The following is a 13,234-nucleotide window of genomic DNA, read 5'->3' on the forward strand; positions in this document are numbered from 1 at the left end:
GCCACATGTGTGGAGGGAGAGGGAAAAAGGCATATTTCACACTTTATCCTTGACAGGGTAAAGTTTGAGATATCAAAAAAAAAACTCAGCAAAAGAAAAGCACATATCACGAGACAACATTTCAGCAGAGGGTTACAGTTCTGAACGCATCCACAGGTGTCCGTGGGGGAGGGGAGGGGCACAGTCTCAGTTCTCGGCCCTTCTGCCATAACATCATGGGGAGTTTTAATAAGGGGGGAAGCCAAAATCCAAGTCCATTGTTTCAGAATTCGGGTGATATGAAGAGAGGGCTCAGAAAGACAAGACACAGCAAAAGCATGGACAGAGCAGGGAGGTACGGGAGCAGCAGGAAAATGCGACCGCCTCCACCGAACTTAGGAAGCATAGGTGTCACATGTGAGCACAACATGCAACATGTCAGTAACACGGAGTGTGGATCAGATTAGTCCAGTACCAGGCTTCACAATTAAATAACTGAGAAACACTAACAGACGTTACATGACCTGCTAGACTCCTTACGTTTGTGGTCGTGTGCAAAGGCCTTAATGGCAAAGATTTTATGAATGGCAATAAATAATCTAAACCTTGGTTTGCTGAAGGCTACAACTATATTCAGCAACTTAAAAGTTGAGATTTATTTATTTACCCAAGCAGGGACATGGAAGAGATGACCAGAAGGCATGAGGGAGTTTTCTCTTACCATAAGCAGCAATGAATGCTTCTTTATTAACTGCTGATGCCTTTCCTTCTTGGTGTTAATACACCTTTATGCTCCATATGTGCAAACTGCCAGAACATCTGCTTTTAGAAAGATAACCCCCCCCCCCCCCCCCCCCCATTGCTTAGTTGTCGTTTCTCCTTTCAACCCTATGATAGCAGCTGGGTCTAATTTAGTTTTTCCCACAGCTGCCTGCCAGTAAAGCTATGGGAACCTCTTTTTCTCATAACTGTATCTTATAAACAGACTGTAAAGTTTTTTGTTCTCCTCCCGGTTGCTCTCCAGGTGTTCAGAGGCAGACTGTTTACTGCGTGGAAAAGACGACCGGGATAGCTGAGGAGCGTTTCTGCGACCCCGCCACACGGCCTGATGACAACCAAACCCCGCTGTCACAGGGATCCATGTCCTGCAATGTGAGTCTGCCCTCCACACGTTATGGAGCTGTGTTAGACAAAGACAGCACATTTTGTTTTCTGCTGCATTGTCAGCCTTTGCAATTGGAAAATAGTGCATAGTTTTAACCGAAGAAAAAAAGACCAGTGTTAATATGGTTTTGATAACAGATTTGAAATCCTATTTTGTTTAGGCCCTCTACATATGATTATAGTTACTTTCAGAGGTGGCCCAAGGTTATATGAGGCTCAAAGCAGAATTTATTTTATGGATTCTGCATTCATGACCACTTGTCTTACAAAGAAACAGTGACCCAGCAAGGAATTAAAATGATTATATGTCAGAATGTGTCCTGTTTGTCAATCACACCTTCCTCGTGATGAAATAAATAGCTCTTTGTTTAAAGCACTCATGTTAACCATTTATATTTTTAGGATTAATTTTTGCACAAACTCCATAAAACTTTCCTTACCTCAGAAAATTAGGCGAAACCTTCATTCGAAAAATTTCTTTAAATAAATACGGAATTCAATAAAACTTAGATCTGGGGTCTTGTGTATGAAGCGTGTGTACGCACAAAACGCAAAATTTTAGCGCCCAATTTGGCATGTATAAAAAATGTACAATGTGTGAAAGTGTGCCTTAATCCACGCACATTTTTGACCTGTCGTGAAAATATGCAGCAGCAACGCAAACTTCTTTAATGGGTGATTAAAAACTGCAAGGTACTAAAACTCACCCAAATCCACTGAAATCAAATTCAATACAGTTTTATTTAACCCAAGGAGCAAAACAAACGTTATTTTTTTAGCTTTTATGGTATAAATCCAAACAAAGAAATAGAATCACATTTAGCCTCATTCTGTAGCGTGAAATGCATCAAAATCATTGAAATAACCTCAGTCAGATGTAAACTGTGAATATTCCTGTGTTTGTAAATGTGTGTCGGTCTGTGTGCCAAGGCACATGAAATACATGTGAATCGTCTAAGAAGCTTCTTCATTCTCACTGAAAACTAAAACAGGTTGAGATCAGCAGATTAAATCCTAATAAATCAGGTGTGATGATTCCTATAATGGAGACAATCACACATGTCCATATAAATGGCTGCATTAAGATGTTCGTAACTGAGGAATGGTGGCAGTGTTGGCACTGCTGGAGGACATCACTGATGGAAGAATGCAGAGAGAGCTTGTGTTCAGAGATCCTGCTGACCTGCTGGCACATGATGACGAGTGGCTTATTAACCGGTTCACTTTGTCCAGGGAAATTATTTTTGAACTGGCCCCATTCTTACAGATAGAAGCAAAGAAGAACCGTGCGTCGCCTGTGTCATTTCAAGTTCTAACTCTAGCTTCTCAGAGGGAGCTGACTGACAGGTTGGATAGTTAACTACTACTTTGGGATATATTGCAACGATCAGTATTAATCTATAATCAAGCTCGATGCAGCATCAGCCAGTTTCTTTAATGAGTCGCTGATGTCACTCAGAAAGCTGTTGGCTTGATGTAGTTCATTACAGATATCCCTCAGGTGTCTCTGTGACTGTCTCACTGCTCTGTTGCCATGGTTATTTGGACGCCGGCGGGTGACTGCCAGGTATTTTTACTGATTTGCAAATGTAATTAGGTGTGAGAACAGGATGGCCCACGGTACACATGCAGGGGCGCCCAATTCCTCGCAAATTGGGATTTATCTAGGCAACCCATGCAGTGACCCATCTACGCGTGGTTTCGTACGTCTGAATTTTCTGGTTTCAGGATTTCTTTCTACCACCAACATTTAGTATGAGAGTTGTGCATACTTTCATACATGAGGCCCCTTGTCCAGAGTTAAGTCCAGAGCTTACCCCACAGTATTATAAGCCTGGCAGGCCACCAGACTTTACTCGCCAGCCTCCTACCCAAACCCCACCACCCCATCCCCAGGCTAAGTGTCGTTTGTTTATTCAAAATGCCTCAATATTTGAGAGTGACATAAAATGGTCAGTGAAGTTCCCATGTGGGACAAAAGCTCCGGGTGTAAATAGGGTAACGCATTAGCTGTTATTAGCTTGACGCACACTAAGTTCTCGTTGTGCCCGTCCTTTGAGCTGCATGACACTATGCTCCTCATGCTTCCCCTGTTCTGCAACCCGTGAAAAACACATGTCTAAATTTGCTTTAGATTATGACACTGTTAACAACAGAGTCCTAATTTGAAGGGTTTCTGTAGTTATTGTCCCAGTTTATATTTAGTAGCCTCAGGACACAAAGGTCCTAAGCAGACACAAAGTCCATTTATACGTTGGACCAGCCCTGGTTATTTTGGAAAGCATCCTATGATCAAATGTAGGCTCTTTTTCATTCTTGGTAGTGGACACCATAACTCCAGATCAAAAACACTTTTTTTTCCCCAAACACTGTTCTGGCACAAAAGTGTAGCCTCTTAACTTTGGTGGAATCAGAAGAGAAACTCAAGTTTCTCTCAGCACTGAACTTGGCACGTGAATTACCTTCACTTTGACTTTCTATGTAATCATGTTGCACGTATTGTTTTATTTTTTGTAGGTTCAGTGAATCATTATCTGTTATTGTGTATGCTTTGCCTGTAATTCCCCAGTTTTTCCTCATGTTGCCTCACTTTCCAACTCTGGTCCGTTTCAGATTTTTTTGTAGCATTCTTCTTTTTGTAGGTCATGAGTTTTGATTTTAGTTTTTTTACGTTCCTGGGAGGGATGATGTATCATGCTAGGTTCAGTTCTAACCAGCCAAACACGATCAAGGTTCTAAAAGAGCATAAGAATAGTGACATTGTGTGTTATTTACACATTTAATGTTGTAATGGAAAACAAACACCAAGAGATTATTGTGTTCTTTGCCAGGTCAGATCCCCTTCAATAATTTATTGCTCCTGTGATGATCTACTGCTAAGTCTGCATTAATGAAGGCATTATTTATTTTTTCTGTGGTTTGCAATTCATCTCTTTTTCCTGTCCAGTGAGTTTGTATACAAACTGGCACCTTTTTACACTCAATGTTGGGGAAAGAAGGATGTAATAGCCACTGTTTTATGTTGGTGACTGACATGAAAACATGTCATAACAAGAAGTCTGTCTGTTGAAACAAAGAAAAAGATTACACAAACATGTTTGTATAATCTTCACCATTTTTAATGCTTAGACAAGATTCCCAATAAATGGGAAGGTTTTAAACAATGGAGACATGCAGATAGACCAGTAAAGACATCAACACCTCATGACAGCAACCTCAGAGTTCTAGGTCTTGAAATAAAATGCACAGCAAAGATAATAAAAACAAATAAGTAGAAATAAGAGTGTCCTTTTTATTAAAGTGCAAGACATCAAAAGAAGAAAGCAATATTTTTCTCAAAAAAACATTAAATATAGGAGAAGCAGTGATACTTTATTGATGACTGGATGAATCCTGAATCTGGAACGGCCAATGAGATCATGCTGTAACATTTGTTTGTTGCCATCCTAGTGACGCATAGAAAGATGACTGCCTGAAGAGAACAAGCACATTTCCACCGGTGCTGATGGTGTGGTGCTGCATGTCAAGTAAAGGAGCAGAGCTAACTACAGTCGTCTGCTGTAGTTAGCTCTGCAGAAAATGGACAGGCAGACGTTTAGGTTTTGGATACTTTTCCTATTCTGTCAGTCAGTAGTAGGTTTGCTGATGAAGAAAAAAATCATAATGAAAATGTGTCTTTCCCCAGTGACCCAAGAATTTTACAACTTTTCTTCAGGAAAGGCAGCAAAGGGTCTAGATCTCAGTCTGGTAGAAAGTGGTGGGGAAAAAATGTCCTAAAGTGTATTTGTCAGCTTCTACATGATAATCCTGGAAGCAGGATTGAAAACATAGTTTACATGAATGTCCATGCTCTATATATGTCAATACTTATATAAAAAAAAAACCTTGCAGGGTGCAATCAAGAACTAACTAAGATGTCTTTGGTTTATGTTTCCATGTTCCTTTTCCGATTTGATCTTTAAAATATATATATTTATTCACCCCCCTAATGCATTTATTTCTTTTTATTTTCTTTTAGGTATTTTCAATAGAAAATGGGACATGAAGCTACAATCTTTTTAGAAAAAATACCGATACAGGTTTATCTTATTTAACTTTTTTTTACTACTTCAACACTTACGTTGAAATTTGAAAAAGAAAAGCTTTGGGAGATCCTGGTCTCGTCCACTGTCAGTGGGCATTGCTGCCGTACACAATGAGTTTAATCATTTGTGGTTTTCTTTTGACTTTCACCATTTTAGTTTGTCGTCAATGTGTGTTCACTATATGGGCGCAAAGGGTTCCTTCAGTAAAGAAAATTTGGGTTATTTCCATTGACTAGCTTCTCTTTTGTCCTGTCACAGACACATTATGGACATTTTGTGTGGGGAACAATAAAAGCAGCTCACAGAACCTTTCATGACACCGCTGAATTGGCAGGTCTTATTCGGACCACTGTGGTGTGCTGTCATTTTCCTCTCAGCTGTGCAGATTATTTGGAAATCGTTGCTTTCTTTGTATCGTTTGTGCAGATGGTGGGTTGGAGATTGGCATAAGTGCTCAGCAAGCTGCGGTAGCCTGGGCCAGGCCATAAGGAAAGTACTTTGCATCCAAGCTGTGAGCGCAGAAGAGCAAGAAGCTCTGGATCCCAGCGACTGCAAGCACATCCCCCAGCCAGAGTCCATATCCGCCTGCAACACACACATCCCCTGCCCTGCAGACTGGAGCGCTGGCAGCTGGTCAAAGGTTAGTTTACAAGGTCCACAAACAGACAGACATTAAAAAAAAATGCCACATTTCAACAGAAATGCATTTTGGGGAAAGGTCTCTGTTTTTTGTGCATCACAGTGATTCATATTGGGAGCATGTGTCAGTGTATTCACACATGAAGCTTTTCAAAATGCAGAAGAAATGGCAGAGTTATTTTTGGTAAGCAGGGTTCCCTTTCTTCCCGTCTCTTTACGCTCACAGATATTTTGTGACAAAAGCTGAGAAATTCTATCCAACCCACAGCCTCAGATTTTCTGCTCTCTTGTCCCAACGATAACCTCGGAGGTCATTTCTCCATCTGTATAATAACACCTACTTGATGCTGCCATGTGGAAGCGGTTCCCATCCGCCGGTTCATGGCAAGTCTGCACCTGGGAAAAGTCTTTCTCAAACAGGAAAAGAGCCCGCATGTACCACTTATACTTTGGGAAATATCCCGAAGTGCATCTCGTAAATTTACTTCTTAAATCTTAGAGGACTTCTGGCATTTTTTGTTGGAAATATCTGATTTAAAATCTCAGCAAAATTCTGAATTTTTGGATATATTTAAATGTTTTTTCCTCGCTAATTTTCTGACTTTACAGTGTCAGTAAATATCTTAAATGTCGAAATGTTTTGCCTTTAATCATGGAAATGTCTGAGTTTTATGGCGGAAATTAAGACTTTTTGACATCAGAGATTTTTCATGGTTTTTTTTCTTGAAAATATGTGAAATTAATTTCAAAATTTCTCTATTTTATGACAGAAATTTACTCCTCCTTTTTCTCTCAGATCTACAATGGCCCTAATACTCTGATGTATAAAACGTTTCTCTTAGCATGTTTTCAGTGCTTTTACCATTCTCCTAGCCTTTTGTGTCAGTCTCTAAGTAACATATTCTATAATATTTAGATAAGCTAAAATGTTATGAAATTTTATTTCAACTTTTCATTTTTAATGACCCAAAACATTATTCTGCACAATTATATAAGCACATTTTATTTAATTGTTTGAAATGGAACACTTAAAAACTCAACTAATTTGCATAGATTATTCAATTTGATGTAAATAATGTGTAACATCATCTTTTTTGTCATTGGTAAAATTCTACATTACCACTATTTGCCTTTAATTAAATATATATAAACGATAGTATTCAATAATTTTCCATGCTAAAAGTTCCTTATAAATATTTTTAGAAATCTCTTAATATCTACAAAGAAATACCTAAAGCCTTTTAGTAATCACTCTGAGATGTGTTTGCAGGAAATATGCATAAACAATCTTGATATTGATGTCTAATAAAAAAGTAATACATATATCTGGTCCATAAATAATATTTTTCTTTACATGTTTTATAAATAAATTTGGACCTGCTTTGGCTGAGATTGACAAGCTTAAAAAGTGGTGCATTTCCTCTGTTACCAGCAACTCTATCACAGTGGTGCTGCTGCTGTAGGTAGCAGTTCTGGTTGGAAATGTGACTCATGCTGAACAAATTATGTTTTACTAATGTTGAACAAACTGAACTTATTCACTGGTGATTCCCATGAAAGCATCTTTATTCCTTTATTTTATTAAAGCTGTTTGCATGCCATTATTTATGTAAAAGCAAAGAAATGTCCTTGCGGATTACAGACCCAGGTCCTAGCTGTAAACAAACCACTTCAAAATGAATACAACCATTCATACTTGTTCATTTCTCTTAACTGAAATTTTTTGATGAAACATGAAGAGAAATTATCATGGAAATAGACTACTCAAATCAGTAGTGTAATGGAAGAATTATATATTAAATCCTGTTATTCCTGAATTATAATAATTCTTAAGCTTCTCAAGGGGTGGGTGAGAGCAGTTTTTTTATTTATTTATATATATCCAATATAAAATCCAGAGATTTCCAGGGCATGAAGTATAGAGTTAAGCTGACTATTTTATTGGTCTGTGTGTGTGTGTGTGTGTGTGTGTGTGTGTGTGTGTGTGTGTGTGTGTGTGTGTGTGTGTGTGTGTGTGTGTGTGTGTGTGTGTGTGTGTGTGTGTGTGTGTGTGTGTGTGTGTGTGTGTGTGTGTGTGGTTAGTTTTTCATTTTAATAAATTTATACCAGAAGCAAAATACGCGCGTACAACGCACATATTTACTCTACGTAACACCTAAATTAGATTGAAGTTCTTTTTTGAGACACGTGTGCGCTCCTGTTTGACAGGGAATAAATGGGAAAACCACATCCTGTGTCAAAGTTTACTTTCTGAAGTGGCTCAAAAAAAGAGTTGTCGAACATAAAGCGCCATGGATGATGTAGTTGTGACAAGCTAACAAGCTAACAAACTAAAATATGCGATTTCTAATCGGATATGGTAAAGACACAGACTTTTAAGTGATCAAAACATAGGATATATTACCGATAATTTAATACCTTACCCATATATTACAGGTAATTTGTCTTTCTTTAATTACTTACCCATGACGAATGTTCTTCTCTCCAGAGAATCACGCAGCTGTGGACTGTACTTTACAGCGTGTAAATTTATGCTTTTAAGAGCAGGCCCTTAAGCCGTGCTTCTTATGTTACGCGGCTAGTGTATTTCCTCCTTAAGGTGACCAGATTTGATTTCCTATTGAAAACTGGGGACGTCTCTGATTTTGTTAAGCGCAGACTCTCTGCCTGCAGGTTGGTTTGTTTTGTCTGAATTGCAACGCTCTACTACATCAGGAGAGCTTCTGATGTCTTGTTGCACTAAACTTTTTTACTCCATCATGTTACACTGACATGGGGGACATTTCCGGGCAATCTGGGGCATCTGGTCACTCTACTGGAGGGGCGGAGTGATATTACACACTTGGGAAGAATATGTAATGCGCCTTATAATCCAGTTCATCTTATAGCCCAAAAAAATACAGTGACTTACTCCTCATTATGAATAGAAACAATTAAGTATTATGATCTTATGCTTTCTGTATGTTTGTTTAGCTTGTTCCTTTGTTAATGTAAAGTTTTTCTTTTCCTGTGTAATATTTCCCTCTGCAATGTCTTTCTATTCATGTATTGCACTTTGAATCATCTTGTTACAGAATAGTGCTATATACTTAAACTTAAAAAGTTTTAGGTTTCTCCTGAACGTTTAGCATATATCTCCAAAAAGAAAGATGATAGGCAGTATTGCAAAACATGCTTTTATTGTAGCTTTGAGCCAACAAACATTTATGTTTCCAGGGTAAAATAATTTAAGTTTCATCCTAAAAAATATATTTAAACTAGTGTTGTCATCATTTTCTTTGTTGAAAGAAATAACAAATACGAAACAATCTTAATTAACTAATTGGAAAATCTATTGTAGCATTAAATAGAAATAATTGTTATTAGCAATAATATTGATGTATAAACAAGAACAGTTTTCCCTTCTGGGCTTTAGGTCTGTTTACTCTTATCAAATGTTTTGCGACAGCGTGACATTTCTATTAGCTTTAATTACCAAGGAAAAGGATTGTGACCTGTTGTATTTACATTTATGTAAACATTTACATAATAACCTTACATCTTAATTATATTTTTAAACTCTCACTCATAAAAGTGTTTTTTAGGCTAAAATTCTTATTGTAGCAAACTGTCTGCATGCATTTATTCTGATATATATCATCCTGTTATTATGACTAAAGAAAAAAAGAAAAAGGTGGATGCTATGCTTGAATCTTCAGCTGAACCAGAGTGAGCTGAATTTTGACAGTGTTTTTCAACATGTATTTTTATGCTGATTGAAATAAAACTGGACATTATAATGTACAATGTGCATTAGATCAACTCCCTTTGTACGTGTACATGCTTTAATTAGTGACAAGTTTTTTTAAGTCCATATGTAATTTTATTTGAGTAAATATTAACTAAAAGCAGATATGTACTGATTGAATTTTTTTATTCCCGTTTTAGATTTTTATTTGATTCAGATTCTCTCAGCATTTCAAATGAATGTAATTTTCTGTCTTCTGGTTAAACTAAAAAAGGCTGATGATTTAAATGCTAAAATTGACACTTAAAGAATAAAAAAATAAAAAAATAAAAATTCCTGATTGTGCCAAATGCTGTTAAGCTGGATATTATGTTCTGGTCCTACACTCAAGACAAACAGATAACCAAATTTACATGGTTTTCATGTGCAAAATACAATTTAAGAACAAAATCCTGTGTGAAAACCAATGTCCTCTGACTTCCTTTTTAGCACTGTTCTGAGATAATAATAATAATTTAAAAAAAACAACAACTAAAGTGTTTTAACTGTATTAATTTCTGCCCTAGTAGTACAGTTGCTTGCTAATACCGGTTTAAGTGTTGTACATACACTTATCTAGAAAAAATTGTAAGATCAGTTAAGCTTCAACTGTTCAGTTCTTATTAAAATCAATCTAATGGGATTACTGGCTCACTATAGCTGAGACTTTAGATGCATAAATAATTTTAATAAATAGATATGAAATATAGAAATGGTAAAATGGTAAATGGCCTGTGGTTGTATAGCATCATATTAAGTCCTCAGGACCTTTACGGTACATTCAGTCATTCACCCATTCACACACTCTTTCACATACTGATGGTGGTGAGCAACATGGTAGCCAGAGCTGCCCTGGGGCAGACTGACAGAAGTGGTGCTGCCATGATTACTGGATCAATGTGTGCTTCTGTGCTTGTTTGTCTCTCTTGTTGTGTCTCTGCTCTGTCTTCTCTAACCCCCAGTCGGTCGAGGCAGACGATCGTTCACACTGAGCCTGGTTCTGCTGGAGGTTTTCCTCTTGTTAATGGGTGGTTTTTCTTTCCACTGTCGCTTCATGCTTGCTCAGTATGAGGGATTGCAGCAAAGCCATGAACAATGCAGACGACTCTCCCTGTGGCTCTACGATTCTCCAGAAGTGAATGCTGCTTGTCAAAACTTGATGCAATCTACTGGTTTCCTTAGATAGGAAAGTTTTTTGACCAGTCTGTATAATCTGATTGAATTTGACTTTGGAAAGTGCCTGGAGATGACATGTTTCACAAACTGGCGCTATATAAATAAATATTAAATTGAATTGAATACAATTGGTGCCCCAGGCCCTCTGACCACAGACAGCAGGAGAAGCTTGACCGCAGTCTGTGGCTTAACTTTAGCCGTCTGATTATTATGCCGCTGCTTTTCTTCACCATGTCACCCTTGTTGAAAGAGATCTTGATCTCAATGGAGTTTTATCTGGTTAAATAAAAAAAAAAAATTAAGCAAAAGTCCTGTATTGTTAAATTAATCATTATTTTATTCTATACACTGTTTCTCATTTAGTTGTACCGTTTCTGTTGTTTTAAATCACAGCTTTGAACTTATTTGCATGTGTAAATTGCTGATATTGGCATTTTTCTGCTTACTCTTGCATGCAGTGCTCCGTCACCTGTGGTCCTGGACTGCGGCACCGTAATGTTACCTGCTCAAGAAACACTGGGGTTGATTGCGATCCTCAAACCAAACCGTCGGCTGTCACGAGTTGCCAGATTCAGGACTGTCCCCAGGTGTTGGACAATTTCGGAGGCATCGAATGGTCCGGCAGTGGCTGGATGAGCAAAGAGGTGCTCAATGAAATAAACGTTATTCCTGTAGACAAACCGCCCCCCAATTACAGCACCACAAGAGACCAGCCGAGGAATCGGAACGACCATAATTACGTTGTTGAGGGAGATTTTCACTACCACAATAACATTGATAATAACCACCAAAACAATAAAGATAGTGAACCCTTTCATGAAACCAGTGTTCACATTGATGATTTTTACTACGATTACAACTTTATCAACTTTCATGAAGACTTATCGAAAGAACTTTGGAGCTTTGAGGAGGAATCTGAGGACAGCCACAGTCTCAGCTCTCCACAGGAAGTCAAGCCAACCCACAGTATGAAAGAAAATTCTTTGACAGAAACTCCACAAGCTCCCACAGCTACTTCACCTGCTACGACAATTACAGAGATCCACCCTTGGAAAACGGAAGAGCCGCAGAGCAAAAAAACAGATGACAGAAAGACTGAGTCTGAGCAAGTAAATCAGGATGAAATAAATGACTTTCTCTATGAAGATCACCTTCTTCCTGTGTCTGCAACCCGACCACCGCCATCTGTGACCCCCCATTCACAAACTGCAAAGAAAGTTAAGGGTTGGTGGCCTGAAAACACTGGCACAAAGCAGCCTGTAGAGGATGAAACATGGGATCAGTCTGGGGAGGAGGTGGAAAATAACCACAGCAATATCAGTGAAGAGGAAAATCACTTTAACCGTCTCGCTGCGACCCCAACACACAGTACTCCTGCTGCCAGACATCAAACCCCTGATGTGGCTGCAAGATTGAATGCTCGAAAGGCAGGCGAGGCGTCAATCTCATCACACAAAGAGGCAGAGAGTACAGAACATGTTGGCTCTTCGTTGCCAGAGCAGGCAACTCGGGCTGTGGCTGAACTTGACAGTAATGTTTCAGAAATACCTCAAACAACCAGTCGGTACACAGATATTCCAGGTGGTTTTACGGCGGAAGATTGGGACTTGAATCAGAATCACTTTGCTACAAGTGATGGTAGCTTCTGGGATACAAATGTTGGGCTCAGCACATCATCACCTCTTCTCTCTGAGAAACCCTTTCCTCCCCCCATTCCCCTCCTTGTAAACTCAGGTAAACGAGACCCATCTGATGACCTCATGCCTTCAACTGAAAGAGAAGTCAGAGCGGATAAAAGCCTTCAGGGAGCTACAAATATTCCTCCAGATGTACAACAGATACCTCAGTACGCTGAGACAACTGGAACAGACCCCACATTCCAGCCTCCTCTGTTTCGTCTTTCTGATTTTGATTACAATGAAGTATTCGTTCCCTCAGTGGTGCCAAGCAGCGATGACAGTCCTCCTGGCCCTTCGTACCAGTCAAAAATCACGTCAGCCATTCCTAAACTCAGTTCAGCTCCTGCGCAGCACATAAAGTCAACTGCACCCAATGCTCCAGCTCTCCCGACTCCATCTCCAGCTCCAATTCTGCGTCCAGTCCAAGCTTCAGCCTCCGCAGGGGTCAAACGTGCTGCCTTCTGGATTGCTGGGAACTGGAGCACTGTAAGTATTTTTGATTTATTTTCCACATTCTACCTGTTTTTACTGTGCAGCAAGGGCAACTAAATCTGCAACAATTTGTTACTGATATATAATTTAACCAGGATGTAACATAAAACACAAAATATCTGAAACAAATGATTTCCAGCCTCTTACGCTGGCGCTGTTTATGTATCTGACCCTCAAATCTCAAAGTGTAAAACCAAAGGAGCGTAGGTGACAAGTTGGTGAAATGTGAATCATGCCTCTTTGGTTTTCAGCTG

General features: G+C 38.9%; 1 protein-coding gene across 1 annotated transcript in view; it reads left to right on the forward strand.

The window, feature by feature from the left end:
- LOC105916372 (A disintegrin and metalloproteinase with thrombospondin motifs 7) overlaps positions 1-13,234 on the forward strand; it is a gene marked incomplete in the record, with an annotated part of 219,136 nt that overhangs the window by 162,947 nt on the left and 42,955 nt on the right. Inside the window, 1 exon segment of the mRNA XM_036129684.1 lies at positions 12,252-12,974. Coding sequence (XP_035985577.1) covers positions 12,252-12,974 — 723 coding nt within the window.

This window comes from Fundulus heteroclitus, unplaced genomic scaffold, assembly GCF_011125445.2.
Source record: "Fundulus heteroclitus isolate FHET01 unplaced genomic scaffold, MU-UCD_Fhet_4.1 scaffold_201, whole genome shotgun sequence".
In the NCBI taxonomy this organism is placed as follows: Eukaryota; Metazoa; Chordata; class Actinopteri; order Cyprinodontiformes; family Fundulidae; genus Fundulus; species Fundulus heteroclitus.